The 13,101-nt window shown below is 36.8% G+C and overlaps 1 protein-coding gene across 1 annotated transcript; it reads right to left on the bottom strand.

Moving 5' to 3' along the window:
* Positions 1–3,262: 3,262 nt before the first annotated feature.
* On the bottom strand, positions 3,263–12,800 carry LOC113041180 (acidic mammalian chitinase-like). The gene is made up of 11 exons (XM_026199580.1): positions 12,691–12,800; positions 12,571–12,597; positions 12,180–12,384; positions 11,708–11,764; positions 11,457–11,622; positions 10,936–11,060; positions 10,671–10,794; positions 10,341–10,529; positions 10,121–10,237; positions 9,903–10,035; positions 3,263–3,711 (listed from the first exon to the last, which is right to left on the bottom strand). The coding sequence occupies exons 1-11, from the start codon at positions 12,716–12,718 to the stop codon at positions 3,443–3,445; spliced, it is 1,440 nt and encodes a 479-aa protein (XP_026055365.1). The 5' UTR covers positions 12,719–12,800; the 3' UTR covers positions 3,263–3,442.
* Between the last annotated feature and the right edge of the window lie 301 nt (positions 12,801–13,101).

The raw sequence follows: 13,101 nt of genomic DNA, 5'->3' as shown, positions 1-13,101 counted from the left end.
TTCATATACCAAAGATTAATAAAAAAACACGAGAACTGAATTTCCCTGAAATATCTTTTCCCTTTGTCATTGGCCCAGTTTTGTTATAACAGTCGGAGACTTTGTTCCATCGTTTAAAGGGGTCATATAATGCAATTAAAATGTTTCTTTTATCTTTAGAGTGTTACAAGCTCATGGTGCATAAAGATGATCTGTAAAGTTTATACCACAGTTTCAGACTGTTTTATCTTTATCTTCATCTTTTAGATATCTATGAGTCCATAGTTTCTGATACAAAAGACAAGTTTTTCTGAGCTATTGAATATGTTGGGGAATTGGGACAAGTCCTAAAGATTAGTTACAAAGCAAGTTACTCATTTGTGGTACAAGTGATGGTTCTAACTCATTTATTACATGGAGTTGAGTTTGCAGCTTTAGCTATATGGAGTACACACAAGATGATGATCTGTTGCAGAATGCCTTAACATCAATTAAATGTGACCGTTTTACATCTAGATGATTACGAAAGTGACTAAGTTGTCAAACCCAAATAGAGTTTAGAATGTCTATATAAACGCTGATCACAATTTATCCTTTTCATTATCATTGTGGACATTAAAAAAATCACCAACAATTAAGATTTTTTTCAGCGGCCATCACTATCTCAAATAGAAGAAGTCTGTGTGTTACTCTGGTGGCCTATAAAGTAACCAGTACAAATGTAAAAAATTGATTTATCATGAACACTTATTACACTACAATGTTACATAAAGCACCGTTTCTCGAATGAGTGTGTTATCATTCCATTTTTATGTTTCAAGATCATTTGCACGGCCAGTGATAAAAATTCTAAATAGTTTGTAGCGCTCCAAATAGCAAAAAATCAACCCTTTTGCTGCAGGTGAGTAGAGCCAAAATAATACTTGGAAGCAAATAAGGAAGTGACTGTCCGCACACAGATTTCAATAGAATCCAATAAAAACTCTCCCAGCCTTATTAGATTCAGTGTGTGGCCGGTTAGCAACTTTCATGTTTGCTTCCCAGTAATAAAAGTTCACCACACTTTAAACCATGCCCTCACATTTGTAGAGATACAAAGAACATTGTTTTTATTTTTTACATTTCATAAATACCCTGATTAGTGTAACACAAAAAAGACTGACCTTGAAGCACAGGGCATTAATATAAAGGCCTCAGTATTTGCATTTAATATTATGTGGTAAACCACCAGGCAGATTTTCATTTGTGTGTCACTTTTCATAAAAACTAAATTTCTCCTAAATGTAAATTTGAATATAAACTATATAATCATGAATGCTAAATGCTTTTAATAAAAGTTTCTAATAAAATCTAGATCTGAAAGTTCTTGATTATCTAACAACAATAGCAAAGTTTTGCAAATCTCACACCCCACGGCAGTCAATATTGGACACTGCATTCTGCAACCTCTGGAAAAAAAAAAACAGGGACTTATGTGATGATCTTGTTTGTGGACTTCAGCTTGGCTTTCAAGACCATCATCACTGCTCTTCTCCGGACCAAATAAGCCCAGCTCTCTGTTCCTTGCTCTATCTGTCAGTGGATCACCAGATTTCTGACGGATAGGCATCAGCTAGCGAGACTGGGGAAATTCATGTCCAACACCTACAATCAGCACTGGCACCCTCCAGGGATCTGTGCTCTCCCCACTGCTCTTCTCCTTTTACAATGTACCTCTAAAAACCCCTCTGTCTGGCTTCTGAAGTTTCGGAAGTCATCTGCCTCACAAGATGATTGTGAATATTAGGAGAAATACCCCAGCATTACCCCTACTCACTCATCATCATGAACAGCACAGAGACAACAGTTGAGTACCATCTCACAGTTCCTGAAACACATGGGCTCAACTGTGAAAAGGGCCCAGGAGAGGATTTATCTCCACCACAGTCCAACTTGCCACCAGCGCTGCTTCTGCATTGGTCCCCCAGGGTCCAATGATTCATTGTGCAAATTACAGTGTATTTCTATGTTTTTAATATTGAAAATTAATTGAACCAATGATGATTCTGAAAGAAAGCCAGGACTCTACTGTTGCCATAGAAAGGAACATACATTTAATGTGCATGTGATTGTCATGCAGTGCTGGGAACACATGTCAGGTGGATTACATTATAAGATTCCAAAAATTAAGTACTTGTAGTACTAGTAGGACTATATGACATTTAAAAAAAAAATCATTATAATTTATTATAATTAACTTTAAATTGATTACATATTTTTCACACATATTTTTTGGCATGGAGATAGAAATTACATACCAAAAATAAAAAGGTTTCTGTTCATGATTCTTTCTGACTAGATACATAATCAACCTTTGTTCACAAAGCTGACACTTCAAAGTTTACTGTTCAGGAATCAGAATCACTCAGACTGTTATGATAATTAAGATATATAAGCTCAAACATAAAAACAAAAAATATATATATATATATTAAAAACATATTTTTCAAATGTATTTTAAAAATTGTTGATGTAGGATATGAGTTTGAAAACACTGTAGCTAAAACCACAAGTTTTCTAAAACTATATAAAAAAATTCATAATCGAATCTGTAAAACTGTGAATTTTATGAAATATTTTCATGTCATGTGTGTTTTTAGAGAAGGCTAATCAGATTGATTTATGGCACTTGTCATCTCTGTAAGATCTCGCATGTAAACTCTCCTGTGTGTTTTGTATGTGTGTTGGCTTTGCAAAACTGCCCAATTAATTGTTCTATTGTTCTAACCAAACGAGTCTTTCACACCTCTGCCAGGTATGACACATTATCCGCATTATTATCATTATTCTATTGTTTTTATTCCACCTTTATTAGCCTTTATTGTGGGTTTTCAGGCTTTACAAAGACACAAAGCAGCGATCTCACTTCAGTCTCTGTTTGTATTTAGCCCTTATTTATCAAAAGTCTTACTACAAAAATACAACAAAACATTTTCTTACGACCTTACGTGAATTATTGTGACAAAAATGCATTATGAAGAAGAACTGCACCTGCTATTAGTAGCATTAGAGCTAACATTAGCATCAAGCTACATCAGACAATTTATGAAATTATTAGTACACTTTTACTCAAAACTCACTTTAAACCCTGATTGAGTGTTTATAATAACTTCCTTTAGTGATCAGGGGTGGAATTTGGTCGTTTACTGTTGTAAAAATATGCTATTTATAACCTTTTACATCGCTGCACAAATTAGCATTTCAGATGTACATTTTTGATTTTTTTTTATAAAAACGCCGCAGATCTCAAGAAAATCTCATAGTTTTAATCAGGTAAGTAAGACTGTGCTTGCTTTTTAAGACACAACAAAATGTAGCATGTTATTTTATGAAAGTAGTATTAATCATAGCCAAATAGTTTTGCAAAAACCTGCCAAATTTCTAAACATTTCCCTTGCAGGAGTGGAACAGTGACAACATGAGTTTAATTCTTAGGCCAGTCGCAGCACAAGCAGTCAGGATTGAAGACAGTCCCATGAGGGCAATCCATTTTATAGGGAATGGCATTAGAACACTGAATGAAGGTCGCAGGGTCATATGGGTTTACATATAGCCCATTTGTTTTGGCAACACAGAACTCTGAGGGGACTGTCGGGACAACATGAGGTCTTGTGGCATGAGATCCAGTGCTGGATGCTGTTGTTGTTGTCTTACCAGGCTCATGTGTTGGATTTGGTGAAACTGGTGGGAAATCTGGAGGAGGAAATTTTAATTGGATATTTTATTGACTAGTACATTTTTTTTTACAAAATGCATTAATCTAAGTTATTAATCTATCTTATTATACACAACTTTCTGAAATACTGCTTTTTTTAGCAGAAGCTTTAAAATAATGTAGCGTTAATGAACCATTATTAACACATTTTAAGTTAAATCAACATTTTACATATATGTAAGGAAAGTAGCTGTGCAATACTCCTTATAATTATACTATATATATCCTTATATTACATTTAATACTCTGTATGCTGATTTCCACACTCTGCTTGCCTCTTTTGATCTCAACCGAGTATCAACTACTGCTACTCACAAATCAGGTAACCAACTGGACCTTATTTACATGACACTGCTCGACTGATCATGTTTTGGTTACTCCACTGCACACGTTGGATGACTTCCTCCTCACTCTTAACCTCAACATGGTCCCTGATACATCACTTACCCCTCCACATGTCATCTTTCGACGTAACCTACGCTCACTCTCACCCTCCCGGCTATCTGCGATGGTGTCATCTTCACTTACTTCCCCTAAACTGTAAGCATCTTTTGATGCTAACAGTGCTACTGATACTTTCTGCTCCACTCTTACATCTTGTTTAGACACTGTTTGCCCCTTATCTTCCAGGCCAGCCCGTAACACCCCTTCTGTCCCTTGGTTATCTGATGTTCTACTCGAACACCGTTCTAAGCTTAGAGCTGCTGAAAGGGTGTGGCAAAAATCCAAAAATACTATTGACCTTAATGTGTATCAATCACTCCTATCTTCCTTTTCTGCTAATGTATCCACTGCTAAAAGGATATACTATCATAACAAAATGAACAATTCATCCAACTCTCGCGTGTTTTTTAAAACATTTTCCTCACTTCTTTGTCCTCCTCCTCCCCCTATTGCTTCATCGCTAATAGCTGATGACTTTGCCACGTTTTTCATTTATAAAATTAAAAACATCAGTGCACAATTTTCTACACCACAATCAGTCAAGCTCATATCACCAGCAAACATACACTCATTTACATCCTTCTCTTCACTCTCTGAGGCAGAAGTCTCCAAACTCTTCCTTTATAATCATCCCACTTGCCCACTTGATCCTATTCCATCTCATCTCCTTCAAGCCATTTCTCTTGCAGTTGTACCTGCACTCAATCACATCATTAACACATCCCTCCACACTGGTGTTTTTCCCTCATCATTAAGACAGGCTCGTGTAACTCCACTACTTAAGAAACCCACCCTCAACCCATCTCTTTTAGAGAACTACAGACCAGTTTCCCTTATTCCCTTCATTGCAAAAACACATTGCAATGAGCTGTGTTCAATCAAGTCTCTGCATTTCTCACACAGAACAAATTCATTGACAGCAAACAATCAGGCTTCAGAAGTGGACATTCAACCGAGACTGCACTGCTGTCAGTTGTTGAAGCCCTAAGACTGGCAAGAGCGGAATCCAAATCTTCAGTACTTATCCCGCTTGATCTTTCCGCTGCTTTTGACATGGTTAACCACCAGATCCTCCAATCAACCCTACTGGCAAATGGCATCTCAGGAACCACACTTCAGTGGTTTGAGTCTTACCTATCAGATAGGTCCTTCAAAATATCTTGGAGAGGTGAGGTGTTGAAGTCACAACATCTAACTACTGGGGTGCCTCAGGGCTCAGTTCTTGGACCACTTCTCTTCTCTGTCTACATGGCATCATTAGGTTCTGTCATTCAGAAACATGGCTTTTCATACCACTGCTATGCTGATGACACTCAACTCTACCTCTCATTCCATCCTGATGATCCGACAGTAGCTGCTTGCATCTCTGCTTGTCTAAACAGACATTTCTTGCCGGATGATGGACCACCACCTTCAACTCAAACTTGCCAAGACAGAACTGCTTATGATTCCAGCAAACCCATCGTTTTATCACAATTTCACCATCAAGTTAGGCACATCAACCATAACTCCTTCAAAAACAGCCAGAAGCCTTGGAGTTATGATTGATGGTCAGCTTTTTCAGACAACATTGCTAAAACTGTCCGATCCTGCAGATTTGCTTTATTCAACATCAACTCCTTGTTCAAGCTCTTGTTCTGTCCAGGCTGGACTATTGCAGTGCTCACTTGGCAGGTCTTCCAGCCAGTTCTATCAAACCTTTACAATTAATACAGAATGCGGCAGCAAGATTAATTTTTAATGAGCCGAAAAGAATACACGTCACACCTCTGTTTATCAATTTGCACTGGCTTCCAATAGCTGCTCGCATAAAATTCAAGGCATTAATGTTTGCCTACAAAACTACCTCTGGCTCTGCACCCATTTACCTAAATTTATTACTTCAGACTTATTTGCTCTTTAGAAGCTTGTGTTCTGCAAGTGAATTTCACTTGATCGTGCCATCCCAAAGAAGCACAAAGTAACTTTTACGGACTTTTAAATTAAATGTTCCCTCATGGTGGAATGATCTCCCCAACTCAATCCGAGCAGCTGAGTCCTTAGCCATCTTCAAGAATCGGCTTAAAACCCATCTCTTCCATCTTTTTTTGACTTTCTTACTTTAGCACTCACTATTCTAATTCTAATCTTAAATTTAAAAAAAATAATAACTACCTTTCTAATCTTTTTTGTATTCTATTTTGTATATGTTTTCATTTATTGTGCAATTCTGTGTGTGTGTATATGCATATATGTATACACTCACCTGAAGGATTATTAGGAACACCATACTAATACTCTGTTTGACCCCTTTTCACCATCAGAACCGCCTTAATTCTACATGGCATTGATTCAACCAGAAAGCATTCTTTAGAAATGTTGGCACATACAGTATTGTTCAAAATAATAGCAGTACAATGTGACTAACCAGAATAATCAAGATTTTTAGTATATTTTTTATTGCTACGTGGCAAACAAGTTACCAGTAGGTTCAGTAGATTGTCAGAAAACAAACAAGACCCAGCATTCATGATATGCACGCTCTTAAGGCTGTGCAATTGGGCAATTAGTTGAAAGGGGTGTGTTCAAAAAAATAGCAGTGTCTACCTTTGACTGTACAAACTCAAAACTATTTTGTACAAACATTTTTTTTTCTGGATTTAGCAATCCTGTGAATCACTAAACTAATATTTAGTTGTATGACCACAGTTTTTTAAAACTGCTTGACATCTGTGTGGCATGGAGTCAACCAACTTGTGGCACCTCTCAGCTGTTATTCCACTCCATGATTCTTTAACAACATTCCACAATTCATTCACATTTCTTGGTTTTGCTTCAGAAACAGCATTTTTGATATCACCCCACAAGTTCTCAATTGGATTAAGGTCTGGAGATTGGGCTGGCCACTCCATAACATTAATTTTGTTGGTTTGGAAACAAGACTTTGCCCGTTTACTAGTGTGTTTTGGGTCATTGTCTTGTTGAAACAACCATTTCAAGGGCATGTCCTCTTCAGCATAGGGCAACATGACCTCTTCAAGTATTTTAACATATGCAAACTGATCCATGATCCCTGGTATGCGATAAATAGGCCCAACACCATAGTAGGAGAAACATGCCCATATCATGATGCTTGCACCTCCATGCTTCACTGTCTTCACTGTGTACTGTGGCTTGAATTCAGAGTTTGGGGGTCGTCTCACAAACTGCCTGTGGCCCTTGGACCCAAAAAGAACAATTTTACTCTCATCAGTCCACAAAATGTTCCTCCATTTCTCTTTAGGCCAGTTGATGTGTTCTTTGGCAAATTGTAACCTCTTCTGCACATGCCTTTTTTTTAACAGAGGGACTTTGCGGGGGATTCTTGAAAATAGATTAGCTTCACACAGACGTCTTCTAACTGTCACAGTACTTACAGGTAACTCCAGACTGTCTTTGATCATCCTGGAGGTGATCATTGGCTGAGCCTTTGCCATTCTGGTTATTCTTCTATCCATTTTGATGGTTGTCTTCCGTTTTCTTCCACGTCTCTCTGGTTTTGCTCTCCATTTTAAGGCATTGGAGATCATTTTAGCTGAACAGCCTATCATTTTTTGCACCTCTTTATAGGTTTTCCCCTCTCTAATCAACTTTTTAATCAAAGTACGCTGTTCTTCTGAACAATGTCTTGAACGACCCATTTTCCTCAGCTTTCAAATGCATGTTCAACAAGTGTTGGCTTCATCCTTAAATAGGGGCCACCTGATTCACACCTGTTTCTTCACAAAATTGATGACCTCAGTCATTGAATGCCACACTGCTATTTTTTTGAACACACCCCTTTCAACTAATTCAACTAATTGCCCAATTGCACAGCCTTAAGAGCGTGCATATCATGAATGCTGGGTCTCATTTGTTTTCTGAGAATCTACTGAACCTACTGGTAACTTGTTTGCCACGTAGCAATGAAAAAATATACTAAAAACCTTGATTATTCTGGTTAGTCACATTGTACTGCTATTATTTTGAACAATACTGTATAGATAGGATAGCATCTTGCAGTTGATGGAGATTTGTGGGATGCACATCCAGGGCAGGAAGCTCCCATTCCACCACATCCCAAAGATGCTCTATTGAGTTGAGATCTGGTGACTGTGGGGGCCATTTTAGTACAGTGAACTCATTGTCATGTTCAAGAAACCAATTTAAAAGGATTCGAGCTTTGTGACATGGTGCCTTATCCTACTGGAAGTAGCCATCAGAGGATGAGTACATGGTGGTCATAAAGGGATGGACATGGTCAGAAACAATGCTCAGGTAGGCCGTGGCATTTAAACGATGCCCAATTGGCACTAAGGGGCCTAAAGTGTGCCAAGAAAACACCCCCCACACCATTACACCACCACCAGCAGCCTGAACAGTGTAAACAAGGCATGATGGATCCATGTTCTCATTCTGTTTACGCCAAATTCTGACTCTACCATCTGAATGTCTCAACAGAAATCGAGAGTCATCAGACCAGGCAACATTTTTCCAGTCTTCAACTGTTCAACTGCAAATTGTAGCCTCTTTTTCCAATTCGTAGTGGAGATGAGTGGTACCATTCTTTGTAAACCCTAGAAATGGTTGTGAGTGAAAATCCCAGTAACTGAGCAGACTGTGAAATACTCAGACCGGCCCGTCTGGCACCAACAACCATGCCACGCTCAAAATTGCTTAAATCACCCTTCTTTCCCATTCTGACATTCCGTTTGGAGTTCAAGAGATTGTCTTGACCAGGACCACACTCCTAAATGCATAGAAGCAACTGCCGTGTGATTGGTTGATTAGATAATTGCATTAATGAGAAATTTAACAGGTGTTCCTAATAATCCTTTAGGTGAGTGTATATGTACATATATATGTATCTGTGTGTGTGTGTGTGTGTGTGTGTGTGTGTGTATGTACATATATATATGTATCTGTGTGTGTGTGTGTGTGTGTGTGTGTGTGTATGTATGTATGTATATATATATATATATATATATTTTTTTTTTTGTGAGTTCATATCACACAATTCAGTTTATATCTGATAATACTGAGTTTATATCTGATTATACTGAGTTTATTCTGAATTGAGGGGGGGGGGGGGGGGCTCTAACACTAGCTTGCTCTATTCTTTTTCTATTCTTTCTGTTTCCTTTTTATTTATTATATTATTTAAAAGCCCTTGCTTCGTGTCCCGTGTTAAGCTAACTGAGATTTGTTATAGCACTGATATACAGTATCATTGCACTTTTTGTTGTTTTTGATTGCTTCCTTTGTCCTAATTTGTAAGTCACTTTGGATAGCGTCTGCTAAATGAATAAATGTAAATGTAAATAATTACTGTAAATTCAGTCATTTGTCACAAAATAACCTGTGACAGATTAAGACACAGACCTGACTGTAGATTATCAATTATTTTTATCATCTTAAAAAGTACTATAAGGCAATCACAGTGTTAATTATAATGATTTATCAGAACTAATTTTTGCCACATAAGAAAAAAAAATATAATGGATTGGTAATTCATATTACAATATGATATTAAGTCATTATGAAATCATAATTGTGAATCTCAGTTTCTACTTTTTGTCTTATATTTATTACTTAGCATCTCATCATAATTCTTGTCTCATAATTATAAAGTAAGTTTTAAAGACTTTTCATGTCATAATTTTGATTTACCAAAGCATGATTTTTTCTTCTGTGACAATAATGCCCTTAATAAAGATATGAGATGTACCTCTATTAAGAAGTGTGCTGAGATGTCCAATGAGGGGGTATTCGCCCTGATCACAGAACTGTCCTTTAAAGTCATCAAGATCCAGAGCCCAGACGAAAGCTCCTCCAAACTTTTCCTTCTTTAGGTAGTTCACCTGAAGCAGAACAGATGGAGTTATTTTGAGCATGAGAGCTGCATTACATTTCATGTATTTACCAATCTTTATGATATATCCTAACCTTATTCTCAAAGCTTTCCTTGTTGTCGAATCCCACCCATTCTTGTCCTTTTGTTGCATAAGGAACTTTCTGATCTTCAATCCATTCCACAGAGGTTCCTTGAAGGAAAGTACAGACCTGATGGGAGATTATTGGTTCATTACTCTTCTGATTTTATTTTACACAATAAAAGAACAAGCTGTAATGTACAGTAAATGCATGCGCAGGTTGAAGGTAAGACCTCATAATAGGACCAGAATCCGTCCTCTCTGGTGTAGTTTCCAGCTGATCCAGGACCATTAGCTGAAGCTCCAACTCCACTAGGTCCAGAAAGTGAAGACAGGCGAAATGTTCTTCCATATGTAGCAAAGCCCATCCTCAGCTTCTCCACAGGAGCGCCCTGATCTCTCCAGTATCTCATTGCAAAATCCTGCATTGTCATGACAAATCACTTATTTCCTGTTGCATGTTTCCAGCTTCTTGTTATTTGGAATGACTCACAGTCTCATTCACAATCATTTAAATGTTACACATGAAGTTAAGAATACAGTAGGATATATGGCCGTCTTACAGTGTAATAGTAGATGTTGCCTCCTGGGTATCCAGAGCCAGCGTACAGAGGACTGTTGTGCCCGGTGACATTTTCCCATGAGCCGTGGAAGTCATAGGTCATCACATTAATGAAGTCCAAATACCTGCATTACCAGAAGTTCAGAGTCATCAACTCAGACTCAAGACATAGAAGCAAATAATGAGGCAGACTGTGTGGGTCTTGGCCAGACTACATATTCATTTGATTCATATTCATTCATTTAAAAATTCTTCAGAAGACATACTTGGCAATTTCTGCAATTTCATAACCATCATCAACGGTTCCTTTCCCAGCAGCCACTGCAGCAGTGAGCATGAGTCTGGGACGTCCAGTAGCAGCACCCTCTGCCTCATAAGCTTCCAAGAGCTCCTGTAATAGTCAAAGTAAATGATAATAAAAAAAGGATATATATATATATATATATATATATATATATATATATATATATATATATATATATATATATATAAACAACAACTTTCTAGGTCACTAATCAATTTATTATATTTGTGGCATTGATCATGACTATTTTTACAGATGGTCAGAACCCTTTAGGTTTAAAACAAACTTGTGGAGTTCAAATACTTACAAAAGAAAAGAGTATTTCACTAGTGGACTTACAAACTCATTCTTTCTCTGATTATCTATTATCTTTATTGTATTGTACTTAAGCTTTCAACCATGTTATCATCTCATCATATAAACACCATAATTCGATTTTTAAAACTACTATATTGTGTAAAATATCTGTAAATACTGCAGTACCTTACAGAGCAGAGTGAACCTCTGCTTGTCTTCTGGAGGACTTCCACGGGAACCTGGATACTCCCAGTCCAGATCCAGACCATCAAAGCCATGTTTCCTCAGAAATGTGATGGAGGACTGAATAAACGTCGTCCTGTTTGCTGGTGAGGACACCATGATACTAAATCTGAAGAGAAGTACCATGAAGATAAAATTACGTTTACATTTAACACACATCCTTCAAAATTCACTGTTTTAAGCAGGATTCTTACTGTTCTGAGCCAAAGTTCCATCCTCCGACAGCCAAGAGAGTTTTCAAGCTGGGATTTCTGTCATGTCAAATATTTGTATCATTATTCACATTAATGTCTCTGTAAATTAACACAACACTCTTAAAAATTTAGGTTCCAAAAGAGGGTTTTCACAACAATGCCATAGAAGAACCAGTTTTGGTTCCCCAAAGAACGTTTCAGTGAACAGTTCTTAAAAGAAACTGTGTGAAGAACATTTTATGTTCTAAATAATATGTATCTAAATATGTATTTATGTATCTAAATAACTTTTTGTTTATCACTGTAAACAACCTTTAGTGGAACGAATAGTTTACATGAATGGTAAAGGTTCATTGTGGAATCATTGATGCCAATAAAGAACCTTTATTTTTAAGATTTTATTCAAAAATACATAATGCTTTCTATTTGATTATAAAACGCATTCACAAACAAAACATCAGATAAAACATACTTTTCCTTTAGTCCATTGAAAGATTTGTAGAGAGTTTCATCATTCCATTCAAAAGTGCTCAACTCATTTGCCGAATTAATGATGGAAAAGGCATAAATTAAATGAGTGCACAGCTGTGGATCCACATTTTCTGGCATGTACTTGCCAACACCAGGTCTGTACTGAGACCAGTTTGTGAAGTAGCAAACCAGTTCGGAGGCCCATCCTAAAATACATAATACATACATTCATAATACATATTAAAATATAATATGCAATTATTATTTACAATACATTTTAGAAATATAATCGAAAGCAACTTTTCAGAATGGCTAAATTATTATTAGAAGTACTATATAGTGGTTTTTAAATGCAGTATTTAAGAAGAAACAACAAATTAAAAGAAAATTACCAAAGTGACACAACGCAAGGGAAAAGCCTAAAACAAGATAAAAAGAAATGTTAACATATAAAAGACTCCGAGGCAATCAAGCTCTTGTAATGTAATTCTGTAAGATCAGCAGACACTTACCAGCTAGAAAAATTAATTTGGTCATCATAATGTGATGGTTGTACCAGTCAAGAAGAATCTTTGTCTGCTGCTGCTGTATGACTGACAGAAGTTATTGTTTATATAACCCCCAACACACAGAAATTCTAGCATAATACCAATGATTAACCAAAAACAAGAACACATTCATTTCCCCAAAATAACTGTTCCCCATCTGCCCTGGATGTCATCACACAAGACATTGCATTTTAACAGTCTTAATGTTTTGTACATTGGGATTGTAGGAGCGTTTGTTCCTTTTTTTCAACTTCAATAACTGAGTTCAGTGAATCAAATGTCTAATTGTAATGGTCATTTCAAAGATACAGGCCCTCTGATCCAAAACTACATTTACTGCAAAGAATATACATTAATCAAAAAAGACTGTCAAAT

The sequence above is a fragment of the Carassius auratus genome, chromosome 23 (genome assembly GCF_003368295.1).
Source record: "Carassius auratus strain Wakin chromosome 23, ASM336829v1, whole genome shotgun sequence".
NCBI lineage: Eukaryota > Metazoa > Chordata > Actinopteri > Cypriniformes > Cyprinidae > Carassius > Carassius auratus.
This window is presented reverse-complemented; position numbering and strand designations above follow the sequence as displayed.

Coding starts and splice junctions, on each gene's coding strand:
- LOC113041180 (XM_026199580.1), bottom strand. CDS start 12,718: ATGATGACCAAATTAATTTTTCTAGCTG. Junction 10,036..10,120: donor AGGAAAGCTTTGAGAATAAG/GTTAGGATATAT, acceptor GTTCTGCTTCAG/GTGAACTACCTAAAGAAGGA. Junction 3,712..9,902: donor CAGCACACTTCTTAATAGAG/GTACATCTCATA, acceptor TTCCTCCTCCAG/ATTTCCCACCAGTTTCACCA.